The sequence below is a fragment of the Arachis ipaensis genome, chromosome B08, assembly GCF_000816755.2.
Source record: "Arachis ipaensis cultivar K30076 chromosome B08, Araip1.1, whole genome shotgun sequence".
NCBI lineage: Eukaryota > Viridiplantae > Streptophyta > Magnoliopsida > Fabales > Fabaceae > Arachis > Arachis ipaensis.
In genome coordinates this window covers 18,561,799-18,583,731 of record NC_029792.2, presented here as the reverse complement: position 1 = coordinate 18,583,731, position 21,933 = coordinate 18,561,799, and the positions used below count along the sequence as shown (strand labels likewise).

The window sequence follows — 21,933 nt, the reverse complement described above, 5'->3', positions numbered from 1 at the left end:
TTATAAGAAAATTTTCCAAAATTTAAATATCTAATCTTATTGTTGATAAAGCTCGCCGATGACTTTGTGTAAAATAAAGATTAGGCAAAAAAAGGTCAAGCTGCAATACCTAAAATAGAAAATAGTACAATCTTTTCTCAAATGAACATTATTTCAACCCACATGTGGTTGATATACTTAGATTTCATATAAATATCCAATTATATATTTTTATATTAATTACATGTACATAAGTCAAGCCATTTTTATATGGACTATCTGTTAAACTTAATTTAAAAGGAAGTTATTGATTCAGGTAATCTAAAAAATTACAAATGGTAGCTGTATGATAAGCCTACTTATTATTATTTTAATGTATGAACATGGAAGTGTAAACATAATTTCCGTTTGAAGTTTTACTCCATCAACTCTTCAAGAAGCCTTCATTCTCTTCTTTCCATCACCCAAGATGATTGTGTAAGTTGTTCTCTCTAGAAGGAATTCATGTCTGAAAGCTAACTCACTTGAATTTTGTTGATCATTTTACTGCGCCTGTTATCATAAACCTGAAAAGGAAAGGATGCTATGAATGTACTTTTGCAAGGTATGGGCGTGATATCTTCACCATGTTTATAGTATACAGCGTCATTATAGTATACAATCACTTTAATTCTTTTTGTGCTTTCACAGAAGCGAACATGAAGGATTGAATGGAAGCCTTTAGCTTTCTTCTGTTATGCTTCTCTCTGCTGGATTTAACAGCATTTTGTGTTGCAAGAGACACAATTACCACACTGCAATCTATAAGTGATGGTGACACATTAGTTTCAGCAGATGAAACCTTTGCATTGGGAATCTTCAGCCCTGGAACTTCCAAGAACCATTATGTTGGAATTTGGTATAACAAAGATCCAACAAAGGCAATAGTATGGGTTGCAAACAGAGAAAACCCCCTCACTGACTCCTCAGGGGTTTTGAAGGTCAACAACACCGGAATTCTAGTCCTTCTTGATAGTAATAATAGTCTTATTTGGTCATCCAACACCACACGATCGGCACAAAATCCAGTTGCAAAGCTTTTGAATTCTGGGAATTTTGTTGTGCAGGATGACACCAATAGTGACACGGAAGATTTTCTGTGGCAAAGTTTTGACTATCCAGGCGACACAATCTTGCCTGGACAGAAGTTCGGAAGAAACTTAGCTACAGGATTAAATTGGTTGATAACATCATGGAAAAGCTCTGATGATCCTTCTCAAGGTAGCTTTAGCTATCAATTCGACATTGATGGATATCCGCAATTAGTATTAAGAGAAGGCACAACAAAAAGATTTCGTTTTGGATCATGGAATGGTATTCAGTTTAGTGGGGGACCACAATTGAAAAATGACTCTGTATTTAGATTTAGCATGATTTCTAATGAGCAAGAGGTATATTATGTATATTGGCTTGTTGATAATTCAGTGCATCAAAGGTTGCAGGTAACATCGGACGGATTCAGCCACCGGACAAGTTGGAGTGGTGGAAATACAGGTTGGACCACAGTTTCGCACTTACCAGTGGATGACTGTGATTATTATGGAAAATGTGGAGCATATGCTAGTTGTGATACAAACAGTTTTCCCATGTGTAATTGCCTGGATGGTTTTGTACAGAAAACAACTGATTCATCAAGTGGTTGTGTTAGGAGAACTTCATTGAGTTGCAATCATTCAGATGGGTTTGTGAAGTTTTCGGGGCTAAAGTTACCAGACACTGAAGGGACATGGTTTAATAGAAGCATGAGACTTGAGGATTGTAGGATCTTGTGCTGGAACAATTGCTCTTGTATGGCTTATGCAGCTTTGGATGTCAGCAAAGGGCCAAATGGTTGTTTACTTTGGTTTGGTAATCTCATAGATATGAAAGCGTTGAGTGCATCGGATGAAGATATTTATATAAGGATGGCAGGCAAAGATGTAGGTACTATATTCTCTCAATTTGGAATTTTGTTTCCTTTCATGTGTTTCATATTCTGTCATTTCTCACTATCTCCTCTGGTTTTTATTTTTTTTATTTTTTTTGAAATGAACATTTTGTAGAAGCTATTGAACAAAACAGATCACGGAAGTCCAAGAAACGGAAGCGAAAGATTATCATTGCCGTGAGCTGTGTGTTGTCTTTTGGAATTTTGATCCTATGCTTGGCCTTCATCTATAGATGGAAGAAGCATCTGAAAGGTAATTAAGTAATTCCCATTTTGTGGATTCTTGTATATATTATTCTAAGTTTGTTATTTAAATATGAGGATAAACTTAACCTATGTCCAAGAAGCTTAACTTCTGTCACAACAGAATATCTTGGCCCCTCTGGTTCCTTTATATGTGGTTAATTTGTAATAGGCATTATCCCAAAAAAAAAAAAAAATAGGGTTTTCAAACAGAGAACTAAGTACTGCTAATCAGTATAATGGTAGAAAAGTAATGTTGGTAGTTATTGGGAAGAGCAGAAGTTATAAACTTCTAATATACCATGCAACAATGAGCTTATTAGACATTTTTGTTTCCTTTTTCTTTAACTCATTAGATGCTACTTTGCAGGAAAGATTAAAGAAGAAACAGAATCAGGTGCAATAAATAGTCACCATGATGAGGATGATCTGGAACTGCCCTTATTTGATATGTGCACAATTACTTCTGCAACAAGTAATTTTTCAAGTGACAATATACTAGGGACAGGTGGTTTTGGATCAGTTTATAAGGTAATCTAATGGATAACATATTGTCATACCTGAGTCAAGAATGCATTATATTCTTGATCAATTTTGGTTTTGTCAATATTTAGTTATTGATTTTTCCTAATGTAACTAATGCTACGGATCTCATCTATGTAACGTTAGAAAGAAAGAAAAAAAAACTCAACTATCTTACAACTAGATTACTCATGACTTTAATAACTCCACTGAAATGATAAAATTTAAGCAAATATATGCAAAGTTAAATTTGTATCTTTTGTAGCTTAGAAATGGTTACAATTTGCAGGGTATCTTGGAAGATGGGCAGGAAATAGCTGTCAAGCGACTTTCGCAGAATTCAAGTCAAGGACTCCAAGAGTTCAAAAATGAAGTTATGCATATTGCTAAACTTCAGCACCGAAATTTAGTGAAGCTATTAGGGTGCTGCATTCAAGCAGGCGAGAGAATGTTGATTTATGAATTTATGCACAACAAAAGCTTGGACTTCTTTATATTTGGTTTGATTCAATTTCCTTGGAACCATACTCTTTTTATTTAACAAATATGGTTCAGAGCCTCATCAGAAAATTATCAGTCCAACTCATTTTCTTTTAAACAGATTGTGAGAGGGGAAAACTACTAGACTGGCCAAGGCGTTTTCTTATTATTAATGGAATTGCTAGAGGCTTGCTTTATCTTCATCAAGATTCAAGATATAGAATAGTACATAGAGATCTTAAGGCTGGGAATGTTTTGTTAGATGACGAATTGAATCCTAAAATCTCAGACTTTGGACTAGCACGAAACTTCATAGGAAATGAAAACCAAGCAAAAACAAGTCATATTGTTGGGACTTAGTAAGTGGCTAAATTATATGACATGTAGACAGGAACATAGAATGAAATTCTAGCTTTTTCTTTATTCAAATTTGTATGTTCATGTTTTGCACAGCGGCTATCTGTCACCGGAGTGCATAGTTGACGGGATATACTCAACAAAATCTGATGTCTACAGCTTCGGAGTACTGGTGTTAGAGATAGTTAGTGGGAAGAGAAACAGAGGATTCATCCATATTGATCACAATTTGAATCTTCTTGGGCATGTAAGCATAATTTTTTTGTTTGCCACCCATTTTCATTTACGGTTTCTAACCAAATAACATGATCCTAATTTCTGTAATTACAATATATACAAATGCAGGCATGGACACTTTTCACAGAAGGCAAGTGCTTGGAAATAGTCGATGCATCCATCAAAGACTCCATTGATTTGCCAGAAGTCCTAAGATCAATTCATGTTGGTCTACTATGCGTGCAACGAAATCCAGAAGATCGACCAAGCATGTCGTATGTGCTTATGATGCTAAGTAGCGAATGGACATTGCCTCAGCCAAAGAAGCCCGGGTTCTTTATTGAGAGAGATGCTGTTGGTGACAGTTCCTCATCAAGCAACAATAAACTATTATCAGTTAATAATCTCACAGTCACCCAAGTCTGTCCGCGATAGATTTTGGTTCAAAATTGATAAGCTCAAGGATGACCACAATGATAAGCCAATTCCATATACAATAGTAAACAGATACAGCACTTCACGACATACACAAGCGTTTTAGTCCTCTTATATGATACATTGATACGAAATTTTGTATCAATACGAAATGCATAAATAGGAGTAGTTAAGTAATTTTTTTTTATATAACCATGTTTCTTGCTATATAAAATATTGTTTATATACATTATACATCCCTACATACAAAAACAGAAAGAAGGACCTTGTTAAATTGTGAGATGAACTTGTATACCTATATCTTTCCTTGATATTCTGACATAAAGATCTTGCTGTGGATCACTCAGCACTCTAATATCTATCAGCTCATCTTACAGGGGAATTATATACGTTACAGCTACCATATGCTTCACATTTTACCATAATCATCACAGAGATCATTTGGTAATGTTAGATAGACACTTCAACTCTTATGCTTAACAATCCACACATAAAGAATAATGATCCTCCTGCAAATAGCACAAGCCTTGAATAAGCAGCTCATATGTGTAACATATCTCTTCCTTGTGCATAATTGTGGATATCCAACAATGTCAAACTGATGAGTATAGTTACCTTCAGAAGGATCATCAGAGCTAATCGGTGATGTTAGGTACCTTGTAAGGCCTGTAGTTAAGTCACTTCCCAGTTTCATCCCTGGCAGCAGCGTGTCATAAGGGTAACCAAAACTCTGCCAAATAAAACTCTTCAAATCATCATCATTGCTCCCATCTTCCTTCACAACCAGGTTCCCTGAACCCAAAAGCACTGCAACCAGTCGCTGTGCCAATCTTGATGTGATGGAATGCCAAATGATGGTATTGTTATGACTATGAAGAAAAAGATTTCCGTTGACAGCGACCTTCAAGACCCCGGACGAGTCATTAAGTGGAGTGTTTCTATTGGCAATCCATGCTACTGCCCTGGACGGCACTTTATTGTACCATATTCCGAGGTAACGGTTCTTGGAACTTTCAGGGATACTGCAGAATCCAATTGCTAAGGTTCCACCGGCTGAAACCATCGTGTCACCATCAGTCAGGGACTGTGTAGTAGTAATGCTTTTATGGCAGTGGAAAGTGGAAACTGCTATATCATGGTGCAATAAGAAGCATAGCGAGATAAGGACTCATTTGTGGCGAACCTGAGTTCCATTTAATGGTCTTTCGCTAGTTAATAGGTTGCGGTACGTACAAAGAGTCAAACCCCTAATACTTGTTTAACCCATTTTAACACACGAATGAATTGACCACTAGACCAATTTAAATTAGTTGACAAACCTCAATTTAATTGTTAAAATTTTAATTGTTTATATTTAATTCCTTAATTTCAATTGGATGTCACGTTTAACTTTGTAGGTTTTGACATTAGAGATGACAATAAATAGAGTAGTAAATTCTACCTGCGGGTTGAATTTTAACAAATTCTACCTGCGGGTTGAATTTTAACAAATTCAACCCTACCCTAACCCTAATCCTATTAAAATAAGAGGAATATTTCAATCATTAACCTTTTTTATTTTGGAATAATATATTTTTTTGTAAAAAAATCGTTAAATAATAACAAAAATTAGTATTATTGGGATTTTATTTATAATTTGTGTGGGATTTTAAACTCCTATAAACTATTAATGATTTTTTTTGAAAAATTTCTTCACTGGTGACGGCTAAGTGGAAAAAGATCGTTGCTGAAAATGATGTTGCAAGAAAAAAAATAATTGCAATATAAATACCTTTTAAAAGAAAAAAATAACATCGAACAATAAACGAAATAAAAGAATATTAATGTTGATAATATTGGTATTGATGATGACGATAAACAAGACAACGATGATAATAAAGTATACTTACACAATAAAAATAATAAAGATAAAAGTGATAATGATGAGATGAAGAAGATGGTGGTATTTGTCATGACCCGAACCAAGCCATGACTGGCGCTCAAGGGACAAGTCCCTCAGCAAGCCAAACAACCTAATTTTCAAAAATACAGACAGAATCTCCTTTGTTGCTAGGACCTTACCCATATAAAAATTATCTTCTTGTATCAATAATAAACATCCATTTCCAGAGACAACAACAACAACATATTCCAATTATATCCACAACCAAACATGTCCAAAATATGCGTTATATATATTAAGTTGATAACTAGAATATATAGTTAAATCCATAAGTCGTACATAACCAAATTATAATTACTATCTAAACAGTTTGAGATTCAAAATAACATACTCACACGAGGATCCTGCCTGTGGCATATGGAGCATTGACATAATCTAAATTTTGAGCAAATGTTCCATTACATAATTACTTAGCCATTGGAAAGAAGAAGGACTCACCGAAATGACTAAGATCTACTGAGGGGCAGGTGGAATGGAACCTGGAATGACTCCTGTATCTGAAAAATATGGGAATATAATAGGGTGAGTTTTGCAACTTAGTGAGCAAACATTACATCTATAACCCACGCGAGACAATACAAAGTTTACCTTGAAAATTATATTTCTTTTCAGAAATGAGAAATTCATATTAATTAATTATGCAAACAAATAGATGAATAGTTAAGCGGATGAACTGAAGTGGGAGTTCTGATTCCAGAAGTCAAATCAAATCAAATATTACACACCTAGGGCGGTCCATGAAGCATGAGCATCTTTTCTATCTTTTTCTAATGAATTTGAATTCAAATTGTTGAGTTTAATCAAGATTTAAATATCTTTTAGCCATTATGGATGCTACTTTGAGTCGTGCGTAATTCTATTTATATAAGATAGAATTTGGAGGGATTTGACGGAGTTTTATGGAAGAGGAGGCAGAAAGTGGATGATGCTGTCAACCCTTACCTCCCTGCATTCTAATGGACATAACATTAGCTACAGAGGTCCAATTTATGTGATTCTAGTGGCATTGGAAAGCTAACTTCTAGAGCTTTCCAACGATATATAATAGTATGCCGTTTCTTATTATTCAATATGGCCAAGGTGGCGCCTAACTTGGAATTTTCCAAGTTAGGCGCCATGATCTCAAGTTAGGCGCCACACCAAGCCATAAAATCATATTACAATCGGAAGGTGTTCCGAGGGTTACCTGAAACTAGAGGTTGATCTCGGACGAGATCTTCTGTACTGGTCGGAGATGATATATCCGGTTGGTTGGTGGCGGCCGGAGCTGTTGTGTCCGACTTGTTGGACTGGCTGCACTTCTGATCCTTGGTCACCGGAGGGTGGGGGTGGGGTACCTGCAAGAGACTCCGATGCTTAAGTTAACACGGGTATTAAGCAGGTTTATTGTAGAATCAGAGTATGAGTTATACCTGGGTGCTTCAGTGTATTTATAGTAGTGTGGAGTGACCTTTCTGGAGATAAGATAGTTATCTTATCTTATCTTATCTTTAAGTGAGGTCATCTTATCTTCTGGGGAACCGCCTTTATCCTTCTAGGCTTTGGCTGCCTTTAGATTGGGCTGTGTCCCTTCATTGGGCCTGCTTGGGCCTCTTATGGCGATTTGGCCGAGCTCTTTGTAAAGAGGTCGGTCATTGGCCGAGCTCTTTGAGAAGAGGTCGGATAGTCTAACCTAAATCTTTTGCAGATTTTCTAGAGGTTTGGTACTTCACAGTCCGTCCTTTTTTGAGTGGTAGTGTGGGTTTTCTACCCTTGCCTTCTGGATCACGCCTTGCTTTTGTGTTTGACAACCCTCTGCTTTGGCGAAGTTATCCTTGCGGCTTGATATCCGGGCTTTTAGTGACTTGTCCAATGACTTTTTAGTGTTCTTTATATTGAACCTTTTTAGTCTCGGATGACGTACGTAGCCCTGTTTTGAGATTGTGCCTTCTTTTGAGTGGAGTTGTATCCCTTTTAGCTAAGCACATTTGCGCCTTAAGTTGTTTCCCAACCTTTTGGCTTGTTCATTTTTGAGATCGTTCTTGTGCCTCTTCTTAGCTGACGTCGACCTGTACGACTTTGCCCCTGCTTGAGTTCGATTTTCCGTGAGATCATGCTTTTCAGAGCTTCGATCTCTTTGGAAGTCGTGCTCAAGCATCCTGACTTTAGTTGATCTTGAGTAGTTTCTCCTTGTGCGAGTTTGGTATTGCCCATTTTTAGTTTGTTGAGAGGTCTTTTCAGCCTTCTTCCGACTTGTTTGTCTTCACTGCTCGGGCTTTTTAGTCATAATCCAACAACTTTTTAGGTAGTGTTCCTGATGGGAAACCTTTTTATAGTCTGTTTGGATGACTTTTTAGCGCTGCTTTGATTTGTGCTTTTGCCTTTTAAGTAGTGTCTTTTTTCAAGACTTCGTACCTTTTAGCAAAACATTCCTGGCCTTCCTTTGGCCGTTTGTGAGATGTCTTTGTCCCCTTTGTGGATCTTTGTAGAGTGTCAGTACTTTGTTGTCCGACCTCTTTTGATCACTTCTGGTTTTGTCCACTTTCTGCTTGGTCGAGGTGGTCCTTGGGGCTAACTTGTCCGACGACTTTTTAGTGTTCTCGTAGAACACTTTTTAGTCATTTTGAACAATTTCGACAGCCTTGTAGTGGAGCCGTGGCTTTTTGGGCAAAGCTATGTCCCTTTTAGCGCACGTTTTTCATTGGTCTGATTTCTCTTGTCGATCATTATTTAGCTTTCGTTGGTCCGACTTCTCTTGTTGGTCCAAGCTGTAGCTTTCGTTGGTCCGACTTCTTCTTGTCGGTCCAAGCTGTAGCTTTCGTTGGTCCGACTTCTTCTCGTCGGTCCAAGATGTAGCTTTCGTTGGTCCGACTTCTTCTCGTCGGTCCAATCTGTAGCTTTAATCGTCTTTGGGCCGACTTCTTCATGTCGGTCGCTTTTAAGTTATTTCTAGTAATCCATTTTTGGTTGGACCTTGGTGGGTCTCTTTTATGAATTACTTTTTATAACCTTTTGTCACGCCGACTCCGTTATGTCGTGCCCTTCTAAGTTATTTTTGTAATCCTCTTTCTTGGACCTTTGTTCAGATCTCTTTCAGGGATTACTTTCATAACTTTTACGCTTTGTAGGGGACCGACTTCATCATGTCGATCTTTTCTAAGTTATTTTTGTAATCCTCTTTCTTGGACCTTGTTTAGGTCTCTTTCAGGGATTACTTTTATAACTTTTTTTGTAGGAGACCGACTTCGTCATGTCGATCTCTTCTAAGTTATTTTTGTAATCCTCTTTTTTGGACCTTGTTCAGGTCTCTTTTCAGGGATTACTTTTATAACTTTTATGTTTTGGGCTGACTTTGTCATGTCGAGCCCTTCTAAGTTAAAGTAATCCTCTTTTATAGGGTTGGCCAGACCTCTTTCCAGGGTTTACTTATAACTTGGGTTGACTTGGTCCGACTTCTTAACGTTGGCCAGTCTTTAAGTTACTATTTAGCAATCCATTAAGACCTCGTCAGGTCCTTTCTCCGGATCACTTTCGATAACTTCTTGCATTATTCCGTTTTCATCTTTGCCGATTTGTAGAAATTGGGTTTGATCCCCGTTTGGTCGACCTTTTGATGAATTTGGTTTTCATCTTTGTTGGTCTTTATCGTGATCGTGCAGTGAATTTGATTTTCACTTTCTGCCGATCTGTAGCTTTATAATTGGGCGATGAATTCTGCTTTCACTTTTTTGCCGACCTTATCGAAATCGGATGATGAACTCTGGTTTCATCTTTTTCGACTTTTATCGTGATCGGGCGGTGAATTTGGTTTTCACCCTGCCGACCTTGTCGTGATCCGGCAGTGAAATTTGCGTTTCAGATTAATGCGTCTTGGTATAGCAGTGAATTTTGTTTTCACTTTGTCGACCTTTGTCGAAATCAAACGATGAATTCGGTTTTCATCGTGGTCGGGCGATGAAGTTGGTTTTCACCTTGCCGACTTGTCGCTTTGTAATTGGACGATGAATTTGGTTTTCATCTTGCCGACTTTGTCGTGATCGGGTGGTGAATTTGGTGTTTCACCTTGCCGACCTGCCGTAGTCGGGCGTCTTGGTAGGAAACTTTTTAGGGAATTTACAATCTTTTAAACAATAAAATAAAGATAAGAGTGTGTACATGTTAGTACTTACCTTTCTAGGTCGGGCAATCTTTTTGGATCTCGGCCTGGCGCCCTTTTTAGATTGCAGGCATACCATGACCTTGGTAGCTCTTGCCCCTCGAGGTCGGATACTTTGTGATGACCTTTTCCCAGTACCTCTGAACACTTGGTATGGTTCTTTTCAGTTGGCTGCTAGCTTCCCTTCTGATTGTATCTTGAGGCCATTTGACGTTTTAACGCTTCCTCCCTAATCCGAGCTCTTTCTCGGACTTCTGGAAGTAGGTCAAGTTCTTCCCTTTGGATTTGGGAGTTGACCTCTTCATTGTAGAAGATCATTCTGGGGGATCCTTCTTCGATCTCTATTGGGATCATTGCTTCCATTCTGTAAGCTAATCAGAAAGTTGATTCCTTCGTGGTGAAGTGTGGAGTTGTCCGATATGCCTAGAGGATTTGTGGGAGCTCTTCTGGTGGGCTATAGGGAAGTTGGCATGCTTTTGATGTAAAACTTTGACTTTGTATTTGGGTTTTTGCTCTGAAGAACTTTGGTTCTTTCTCCAAAAAGTTTGCATCTTTGATCGTTTGTTGTCACTTTTCTTTTGTTATTCGCCTTTGAGAAGAATGTGTGTTTTGCTTAGGGTTTGGTTGCTGTTCCTGTTTCTTTTCATCGTTGCCTGACTCCTTTTGTACAAAAGTTCTAGCTTTTGTTTTGACCTTTTGTTTGAGAGGTGTTCGGACTGTTTGGGTATAGATTGTCGACTTCTTTTTTCTGTGTTCTTGCCCTGTTGTTGCCTCCAAAGGGTGCCCCTGGACTTTCGTGTGAGTCCTGGGATTTCCCTTTTACTGCCACGTCTGTCACTTGATGTTTTGCTGTTATTGTTCGAGTTGTTTCCTTATTTGCCCGAGTTGTTTGGCAGTAATCCCATAGTCGACCTATGTCTTTGAGATGTCTACTAAGATCGCGGACAGCATGTCTGATTAGCTGGATTGCATAGTTTTAATGCGTGTTACTGTGGCTGACCCTGAGTACATTCCTTATACCGCCTTCGAGATCGACTTGTTGTGGTCTTGTAATGTAGCCTGGATGAGGCTTCTGTTATTGCCCCCTGGTTTGGTATTGGCTAGTTTTGAAAATGCATCAGCTCGGGCATTCTGCTCCTGAGGTATGTGTCGGACCTCATATCCCCGAATTGTCCGAGCTGTTGGTGCTGGCTGGTTTTGAAAGTGCATCAGCTCGGGCATTCTGCTCCTGAGGTATGTGTCGGACTTCATGTTCCCCGAATTGTCCGAGATGTTCTCTGGTTTTGTCCAGGGTCTCCCAAATTATCCGAGCTGTCCTCTGTAGGATTCTTCCAGCTAATTTTGTTTTCTGTAGGATGTCTTTTATGGGCTGGTTGGTCCGAACTCTGATAGTGTAAGCTTGAAAGTATGGGTGGAGTCGTTGAGAGGTGAGTACGAGAGCGTAGGCAAACTTTTTCTATCTTTTGATAGTTTAGTTCGACCCCTTGTAGAGCTTTGCTGATGAAGTAGATGGGTTGTTGCAACACTTTTATCTTCTCTGACTAGTGCTGAGGCTATTGTCCGACTTTCCACTACGAGGTATAATATGAGTTCTTCACTTTCCCGGGGTCTGGTGAGAATGGGTGGTTGCCCCAAGAATTTTTGAAATCTCGGAAGGCTTGTTCGCATTCTGTTGTCCTTTTCAAACCTCTCTCCTTTCCTTAATATACCTCTTTGAGGTGTCTTTTGCAAGATGATTTGGAGATCGAACCTCCTGCGAATCCTCCATTTATCATATGAACACGTCTCTTGGGGGGTGAGGTAGACGTTCAACTTGTCCGACCTCTTTGGTGTGAGGTGGATGTTCCACTCGTCTGCCCTCTTCCTTCAACTTGTCCGACCTCTTTGTTGTGAGGTGGACGTTCAACTCGTCCGACCTCTTTGGTGTGAGGTGGACCTTCAACTCGTCCGACCTCTTTTTTGTGAGGTGGACCTTCAACTCGTCCGACCTCTTTGTTGTGAGGTAGACCTTCAACTCGTCCGACCTATTTGGTGTGAGGTGGACCTTCAACTCTTCCGACCTCACTCTTCCGACCTCTTTGTTGTGAGGTGGACCTTCAACTCGTCCGACCCCTTCCTTCTTTTTGCTTTTGATTGGGCGAGGTGGTGAGATCTTCTCAGTGTTGCATATTTCTCGGTTAACCTCCACAAGAGACACCCGAAGAGGGGTGTAATTGCGGTATTTTCTAGGCTTCCCAGGTTGATCTTCTTTTTTCTTGGACTCTTTATCCTTGTCCCGTGGTGGGTTAGGAAAATCCAGTTTTTGAGCTATCTCCCAATCGGGAGTTCTCCTCCATATTGATATATTTTTCCGCCCTTTGTCAGACCTTGTTTAGAGATGTTTGGTACTTCTTGGATATTAAGTGGTTGAAAGGTCCTTCTCTGAGGCCATTGATGAGTCCCATGCTGGCCGCTTCTGTTGGAAGACTTTGTATGTCAAGGCATGCTTTGTTGAATCTTTCCATGTAGCTGCGGAGACTTTTCCGATCTCCTTGCTTGATTCCTAATAGACTTGGGGCGTGCTTGGCTTTGTCCTTCTGGATGGAGAATAACTGATTGCATCTGAGGCCTCCGTGAGATACATCCTGCTTCTGAAATTGCTAAGATGATGGCTTGGATCCGATGTGCCGTCGTACGGAGTCATGTCGGGAGCTTTGAAGTCCTTTGGGACTTTAGCTTTCATGATCTCCTTGGTGAAGGGATCTTTGTCCTTGTGGGAGTCGTTATCGTGACTGGGTTGAATGGTTTTGGCTTTGAGATCAGCCTCGAGCTTTAGGAGCTTGTCCTCTAGCTCTCGTCGTCACCTAGTTTCTCTCCGGAGGTTTCTTTCAGCTTCTTGTTCCAGCTGTTTAAGGCGATTCTGTTGCTTACGGATAGCTTCCAAAATTTCTGTGTTTGGGGGTTGCTTATCTTCCCCGTTTTGAGGTGTGTCTTTGGAGGTGGGGTCCGTGTCTTTGTTTGACGTTCTATCCACCAAACCAGAGTTGTGATCGTTATCATGGTCGTCCGCCATGGTGATGGGATGACTTCCAGGTTCTCCGGCAACGGCGCCAATGTTCCGAGGGTTACCTGAAACTAGAGGTTGATCTCGGACGAGATCTTCTGTACTGGTCGGAGATGATGTATCTGGCTGGCTGGTGGCGGCTGGAGCTGTTGTGTCTGACTTGTTGGACTGGCTGCACTTCTGATCCTTGGTCATCGAAGGGTGGGGGGTACCTGCAAGAGACTCCGATGCTTAAGTTAGCACGGGTATTAAGTAGGTTTATTGTAGAATCAGAGTATGAGTTATACCTGGGTGCTCCAGTGTATTTATAGTAGTGTGGAGTGACCTTTCTGGAGATAAGATAGTTATCTTATCTTATCTTATCTTATCTTTAAGTGAGGTCATCTTATCTTCTGGGGAACCACCTTTATCCTTCTAGGCTTTGGCTGCCTTTAGATTGGGCTGTGTCCCTTCGTTGGGCCTGCTTGGGCCTCTTATGGCGATTTGGCCGAGCTCTTTGTAAAGAGGTCGGTCATTGGCCGAGCTCTTTGAGAAGAGGTCGGATAGTCTAACCTGAAGAGGTCGGTCGGCTTGTCGCTAAACATCCCGGGTCGGACAGCTTGACCCAGGGTATGAACAGAAGGGTTGAAGTTAGGTGCCAGGTTCCTTAAGTTAGGCGCCAGGTTCCTGAAGTTAGGCGCCAGGTGTATGCCTCAACATGAAGTTAGGCACCAGGAAATCCAAGTTAGGCGCCAGGTTAGGACTTCACACCAAGTTAGGCGCCACAATCCACCAAGTTAGGTGCCAGGTCAAGCCAGTCACATCCAATCCTTGCTGCCTCCTCCAAGTTAGGCGCCACACTAATGATTCACAATGGTCCCCACGTCTCAATTGAAGATGCACAAAGATTCTATTTTAGTTTGATTAAAACTTTATTTTAATTACAAATAGGAAAATATATTATTTAGTTTTAGAAAATATATTTTACATTAATTAGGATTAGATATAAAAGGGAAAAGAATCAGCCCTTCAGGCTATTCTCTTCTCCTCTCTTCTACCTCATTTCGCACTTTACAGTTTACAGAATCCTTGTTTTTCTCTCTGAACCATGAGCAACTAAACCTCCATTGTTAAGGTTAGGAGCTCTGTCTATTGTATGAACTGATACTATTATTTTTCTATTTTAATTCATGTACTGATTTCTATTTCAAGAACTGTTTTCGTTCTTTATCTTATGAATCTGGGTGGAACGGAAGTATGACCCTTGTTCTAACTGAGTTCTTGTATAACTTGAAAAAGCTCTTTACTTGAACAACAGCTTGAAAATAATTTCTCCTAAATTTCTAATTATCTGGACTTATACGTGACTTATAATACTCTTATATTTGGGTAATTAGGGTTTCTGTGGCATATAAACTAGAATTTAACTTAACCCTCTGATTGGAATCAAGTGACCAAGGAATTGACGGTTGATGAAGGTTAGAGGAGACTAAAAAGGTCTAAGGAATTAGGGTTTAGTCACTTATAGTTTGCCATGAATTGAATCTTGCATGATTAAAATAGTTAGTAAGAAAAGTCAATCCGAAAGATAGATATCTCTAAAGCCTTAACTATTTTCTCTATATATATTTCACCTCAATTTACTACTTGTTTTCTGATTCTCTGAATTACTATTTGATGCATTTGAACTCTCAACACTCTTTTCTGTTTGTCTAACCAAGTAAATCATTTAATCATTGTTGCTTAATCCATCAATCTTTGTGGGATCGACCCTCATTCACTTGAGGTACTACTTGGTACGACTCGGTGCACTTGCCGGTTAATTTGTGGGTTATAAATTCCGCACCAAGTTTTTTGCGCCGTTGCCTGGGATTGACTGTGATTGATAACTATTAGTTGTTTAATTGCGTAGATTAGGCATTTTAGTTTTAATTTTATTTAATCTTGCTTGGTAATTTCCAAAAATTAAGTACTAGTATTTTTCCCTATTTTCTGAAATTAAGTTTGGTGTTACCTAGTTGATTTTATTTTAATTTTCCTATTTAATTTTCTTAGCAAATTTCAAAATTTTTACCTTAAATTCAGTCATCATTTTCGAAAATTTTTAACCTTAATTAGTAAGTATTTTATTTTATTTCTTTACACAGGTTGCCTCACTGGGAATTCTCTACACTCTGACGTAGAGAATCCCACTTTTCTTGTCTTCTGTCTGTTTATGAGCAGGAATAGAGACAAGGAACCTCTTATAGACTTTGATTCTGAACCTGAAAGGACTTTGAGGTGGCATTTGCAACAAGCTAGACTTTACAAAGCTAGTGAAACTCTTGAAAGGGAAGCTGCAGCGTCCACCATGGATCAAAATTGTGCTGTGAATGCCAATATGGCAAATCTGAATGAGAATGAGCAAACTAGAAGAGTGCTTGGCTCATTGATAAAGAGAATTCTTGTATGGTTCGGAATAAATCAAAACAAGAATCAATTCGTTGGTAGCATAGTCCGAACCAACAATGAATTCTCAAGATCAAATAATAAATTCAAATCAAATATAAACCGAGAGTCTTTCAACCTCGGGTCGTCTTTCCTAGGAGTTGTAATGAAATGTACAATTATTGGCTATGGGAGAAAGCTTGGGGAATTGGGAGTGAAAGCAAGAGAGCAAGAAATGTAAATAGCAAGGAAGCAAATGATCATGCAAGAAATTAAGAGGAAAGCAATTAAAGCAATGGAAATGGAAATTAAGTGCTAAAAAGGGTTCTTGGTGAGAATTGGGAAATTTGGGATTCCTATCCTAGTTATGAACCACAAACATGGAAATTGTGTGGAATCAATCCAAACTAGTCAATCCTCCTTGAGAATTAGTCAAAAGAGCGTAATTGATCTCAATCCATAAGTCCTAGTCAACTCACTAATTACTTAGTGAAAGACTAGCGTCAATCGAAACCAAACCAATTAACTATTCTCACACAATGCGGAATGGACATCCACAACTCAATTCCACCCAAACACCCAATTTCTCAATCAAGAGTGTGAAAACTAAACATGCAAGAAATTAAACATCAAAGCAATAAAAGTCAAAGGCAATTAAATGCAAGGAAAGAAAACTTCAAATGCAAGAAAACATCTTGGCAAGTAATTGAGAGCTAAGGTTACCTATCCTAGCCATTGACCACAAACATATGATGATTATGAAGAGTTAATCCTACTTAGTCAACCTTACATTGAAGATAAGTCAAATAGGCATAGTTAATTTCAATCCCTAAGTCCTATGTCAACACTAAGGGGTCACATAGAGTCAAGGGAAACCAAATCAACTAACTACTCTAATATATCAAACAAGAATGGACATCAATGACTCAAGGATCACCAAACTCAACAATTCCAAACCAAGAGTGAAGGAAAACTAAGTAAAAACTAAGCCAAGCATTTTATCAAACACCTGGTGTGCATGAAAATAAAATAATATTAAATTGTAATAAAATAAATTCTAAAACTACCAAAGCAAGAAACTGACAATAACAATTAAAGGAAGCAATAAATGACATGAAAACATAAATTTGCATTAATTGAAAGTAAAATGTAACAAGAGTGTCATAAAACACAAAAATGGCAAAATAGAAGAAATAACAAAAGAGATGAAGAAGAAAAAGGTGCAATAACAATAAATGACAAGGAAAAGTAAATAAAAACAAGAATTCAAAGTAGAAAGTACAAGAAATTAAACTAACTAACCCTAATTCTAGAGAGAAGGGAGAGTTTCTCTTTCTAGAAAACAACCTACATAATGCTAAACTAACCCTAATTTCTCCCTCCCCCTTCATATGGAGTAGGGCTGGTAATACGGGGGGGGAGCTTCTCTCTCTTGAAACTAAGAGAAAACATAATAAAAACTAAACCTAATTGCCCCCCCTTTATTCAGCTTCACTTTGGCCTCATATAGCTTCAGAAATGAGTTGGACTAGGTTCTAGAGGCCCAAAATTTGCCTCCAGCGATTTGCATTAATGAGCTGACGTAATTCGTGTCATGCGTACGCGTGGGTCACGCGTACGGTTGCTGCACAAAAGTCCATCCACGCGTACGCACGAGCACTTGTGTACATGCACGCGTGCTGAAACTTCCAAACTCCATTTCTTCTTGGTTTCTCCCCTTTTGCATTGGTGCACGAAATTGTGATCTCTTGTAATGGCTCCAAAAACTTGGTGCTCTAATCTCAATTCATAATTTGTCACAACTTCGATACAACTAACCAGAAAGTGCACTGGGTCGTCCAAGTAATAAACCTTACGTGAGTAAGGGTCGATCCCACGGAGATTGTTGGTATGAAGCAAGCTATGGTCACCTTGTAAATCTCAGTCAGGCGGATAATAATTGATTATGGAGTTTTCGAAAATAATTAATAAAAGAAGGATAGAAATACTTATATAAATCATTGGTGAGAATTTCAGATAAGCGTATGGAGATGCATTCGTTCCTCTGAACCTCCGCTTTCCCGCTGTCTTCATCCAATCAGTCTTACTCCTTTCCATGGCAAGCTTTATGCAAGGGCATCACCGTTGTCAGTGGCTACAATCCCCTCCTCTTGTGAAAATGGTCTAAATGCTCTGTCACGGCACGGCTAATCATTTGAGGTTCTCGATCATACTGGAATAGGATTTACTATCCTTTTGCGTCTGTCACTACGCCCAGCACTCGCGAGTTTGAAGTACGTCACAGCCATCCCTTCCCGGATCCTACTCAGAATACCACAGACAAGGTTTAGACTTTTCGAACCTCAGGAATGGCCATCCATGGGTTCTAACTTATACCACGAAGATCCTGATTAAGAGATCCAAGAGATATTCATTCTAGCTTGTTTGCATGTAAAACGGAAGTGTTTGTCAGGCACGCGTTCATAAGGGAGGAATGTTACACGTGCAGAGGCTCTTTCTGGAGTTGAACGCCAGGTTGTAACGTATTTCTGGCGTTCAACTCTGGTTTGTGAATTGTTTCTGACGTTTAACTCCAGACAGCAGCGTAGAACTGGCGTTCAACGCCCTTTTACGTCGTCTAAACTCGGCCAAAGTATAGAGTATTATACATTGCTGGAAAGCCCTGGAAGTCTACTTTTCAACGCAATTGTCAGATAGTTTTATTGATTCTCCTAGTTCAGTATGATGATTCTTGAACACAGCTATTTTATGAGTCTTGGCCGTGGCCCTAATCACTTTGTTTTCCAGTATTACCACTGGATACATAAATGCTACAGACACATAATTGAGTGAACCTTTTCAGATTGTGACTCAGCTTTGCTAAAGTCCCCAATTAGAGGTGTCCAGGGTTCTTAAGCACACTCTTTTTTTGCTTTGGACCTTGACTTTAACCGCTCAGTCTCAAGTTTTCACTTGACACCTACACGCCACAAGCACATGGTTAGGGACAGCTTGGTTTAGCCGCTGAGACCAGGATTTTATTCCTTTAGGCCCTCATATCCACTGATGCTCAAAGCCTTGGGATCCTTTTTATTTACCCTTGCCTTTTGGTTTTAAGGGTTATTGGCTTTTTGCTCTTGCCTCTTGGTTTTAAGAGCTTTTGGCTTTTTCTTTCTATTTTTTTTTGCCTTTTTTTTCTGCAAGCTTTATTCTTTGCTGCTTTTTCTTGCTTCAAGAATCATTTTTATGATTTTTCAGATTATCAAATAACATGTCTCCTTGTCATCATTCTTTCAAGAGCCAACATATTTAACATTCTTAAACAACAACTTCAAAAGACATATGCACTGTTCAAGCATACATTCAGAAAACAAGAAGCATTGTCACCACATCAATATAATTAAACTAAGTTCAAGGATAAATTCAAAACTCATGTACTTCTTGTTCTTTTGAATTAAAACATTTTTCATTTAAGAGAGGTGATGGATTCATAGGACATTCATAATTTAAGACAAAGTTACTAACTACTAATGATCATGTAATGAAGACACAAACATGGATAAGCACTTAACATAGAGAAAACGAAAAACAGAGAAAGTAAGAACAAGGAATGAGTCCACCTTAGTGATGGTGGCATTTCTTTCTTGAGGAACCAATGATGTCCTTGAACTCTTCTATTAATTACTCTGTGCTTTCATTACTGTGATATATTATTTGGAAATATTGATCTTGGCTGTTTTTAAGTTTTGTTCAGGAAAAGATGTAAGCCATGATCAAGGGGGAGTAATGCTAGCATTCAGGGGGAGCAACTTGGTGCACGAATTGTGTACTTCACAATGTAATTTTGCACAACTAACCAGCAAGTGCACTGGGTCGTCCAAGTAATACCTTACGTGAGTAAGGGTCGAATCCCACGGAGATTGTTGGTTTGAAGCAATCTATGGTTATCTTGCAATTCTCAGTCAGGAAGTCAATTATATTTATTAGTTGAATTGCGAATAAACAAGAGAGCATGGATTAAAGGTTACTTGTTATGCAGTAATGGAGAATATGTTGGAGTTTTAGAGATGCTTTGTCTTCAGAATCTCTGCTTTCCTCTGTCATCTGATTCACGCACGCACGTCCTCCTATGGCAAGCTGTGTGTAGGTGGATCACCGTTGTCAATGGCTACCATCCATCCTTCCAGTGAAAAGGGTACAGGTGCGCTGTCACCGCACGGCTAATCATCTGCAGGTTCTCAATCGTACCGGAGAAAGTTGTTTAAATACTAAACTAGTAACCTAGGTTTACAGAAAATAAGTAAACTATGATAGATAGTGCAGAAATCCACTTCTGGGGCCCACTTAGTGTGTGCTGGGGCTGAGACTAAAGCTTCTCACGTGCCTGGGCTGTTTTGGGCATTCAACGCCAGGTTGTAACCTGTTTCTGGCGTTGAACTCCACTTTGTAACTTGTTTCTGGCGCTGGGCGCCAGATAGCAGCATGGAACTGGCGTTAAACGCCAGTTTACGTCATCTATCCTTGAGAAAAGTATGGACTATTATATATTGATGGAAAGCCCTGGATGTCTAATTTCCAACACAATTGGAAGCGCGCCATTTGAACTCCTGTAGCTCCAGAAATTCCATTTTGAGTGAAGAGAGGTCAGAATCCAACAGCATCAGCAGTCCTTTTTCAGCCTGAATCAGATTTTTGCTCAGCTCCCTCAATTTCAGCCAGAAAATACCTGAAATTACAGAAAAACACACAAACTCATAGTAAAGTCCAGACATATGAATTTTGCCTAGAAACTAATGAGAATAAACTAAAAACTAACTAAAATATGCTAAAATCTATGTGAAATTAACCCCAAAAAGCGTATAAAATATCCGCTCATCACAACACCAAAATTGAACTGTTGCTTGTCCTCAAGCAACTAGACAAATAAAATAGAAGACTAATAAGTCAAGAAGCAATAATATCTCAGAGTTTTTTGAGTGAAGCTCAGATTCTAATTAAATGAGCGGGACTAGTAGCTTTTTGCTTCCGAACAGTTTTGGCATCTCACTTTATCCATTGAAGTTCAGAGTGATTGGCATCTATAGGAACTTAGAATTCAGATAGTGTTATTGATTCTCCTATTTCAGTATGATGATTCTTGAACACAGCTACTTTATGAGTCTTGGCCGTGGCCCTAAGCACTTTGTTTTCCAGTGTTACCACCGGATACATAAATGCCACAGACACATAATTGGGTGAACCTTTTCAGATTATGACCTAGCTTTGCTAAAGTCCCCAATTAGAGGTGTCCAGGGTTCTTAAGCACACTCTTCTTTTTTTTTTTTGCTTTGGACCTTGACTTTAACCGCTCAGTCTCAAGTTTTCACTTGACACCTTCACGCCACAAGCACATGGCTAGGGACAGCTTGGTTTAGCCGCTTAGGCCAGGATTTTATTCCTTTAGGCCCTCCTATCCACTGATGCTCAAAGCCTTGGGATCCTTTTTATTACCCTTGCCTTTTGGTTTTAAGGGCTATTGGCTTTTTCTGCTTGCTTGCTTTCTTTCTTTTTTTTTTCTGCAAGCTTTGTTCTTTGCTGCTTTTTCTTGCTTCAAGAATCATTTTTATGATTTTTCAGATTATCAATAACATGTCTCATGTTCATCATTCTTTCAAGAGCCAACATATTTAACAGTCTTAAACAACAAATTCAAAAGACATATGCACTGTTCAAGCATTCATTCAGAAGACAGAAAGCATTGCCACCACATGTTACTAATTAGAAATTTTTGTATATAAAAAAACTTGAATTTTATTGCCTCTTATTCAAAAGATCTACTATTTTATTCATGTTTGCTGATGATGAGAAAAATAGACTATAACTTAATTGGAGGTAAAATCAAAATAGACACTAATTACTACTATATGACTACTAAGGTAGACTCTTATAACGCCAATTATCACAGAGTTAGAGCAGAAATTGGAATTTAACAACCTTTGTTCTGGGAAGTGGATGTTCCTCGGATCTGTGGGGTGCTTGGTCCTTCAAAAGATAACTTCTGGCGCTTCAATTCCCTCAAGTCACACCCTTGCTCTTCCTGTTCTTTGATCAAATAGCAAAGAATTTGACTGTGTTCCTTCTGTTCCTTTATTATTTGTTCCATAGCTTCTTGTATCTTGGTAACTGATGTTTCAAGATACTCCCAATATTCAGATTGAGAGATTTCTGGGAGAAATTCCTGTGTTTTCTTC

General features: G+C 38.9%; 2 protein-coding genes across 2 annotated transcripts; one reads left to right on the top strand and one right to left on the bottom strand.

Moving 5' to 3' along the window:
- LOC107614466 (G-type lectin S-receptor-like serine/threonine-protein kinase At4g27290) lies at window positions 300-4,574 on the top strand. Its single transcript, XM_016316667.2, has 8 exons — window positions 300-583; window positions 670-1,941; window positions 2,061-2,198; window positions 2,559-2,719; window positions 3,000-3,210; window positions 3,312-3,549; window positions 3,644-3,794; window positions 3,893-4,574. Exons 2-8 carry the CDS (start codon window positions 690-692, stop codon window positions 4,196-4,198), a joined length of 2,457 nt encoding a protein of 818 aa, XP_016172153.1. The 5' UTR covers window positions 300-583; window positions 670-689; the 3' UTR covers window positions 4,199-4,574.
- Window positions 4,662-5,261, bottom strand: LOC107610672 (G-type lectin S-receptor-like serine/threonine-protein kinase At4g27290). Its single transcript, XM_016312688.1, has one exon. It carries the CDS (start codon window positions 5,259-5,261, stop codon window positions 4,662-4,664), a length of 600 nt encoding a protein of 199 aa, XP_016168174.1.

What these genes read in the sequence shown, in the direction of transcription:
- LOC107614466 (XM_016316667.2), top strand. Translation starts at nt 690, where the DNA reads ATGGAAGCCTTTAGCTTTCTTCTGTTATGCTTCTCTCTGCTGGATTTA. An exon ending in GTTTTGGATCAGTTTATAAG is followed by an intron (nt 2,720 to 2,999) that starts GTAATCTAATGG and finishes TACAATTTGCAG; the next exon opens with GGTATCTTGGAAGATGGGCA. An exon ending in CTTGGACTTCTTTATATTTG is followed by an intron (nt 3,211 to 3,311) that starts GTTTGATTCAAT and finishes TCTTTTAAACAG; the next exon opens with ATTGTGAGAGGGGAAAACTA.
- LOC107610672 (XM_016312688.1), bottom strand. Translation starts at nt 5,261, where the DNA reads ATGGTTTCAGCCGGTGGAACCTTAGCAATTGGATTCTGCAGTATCCCT.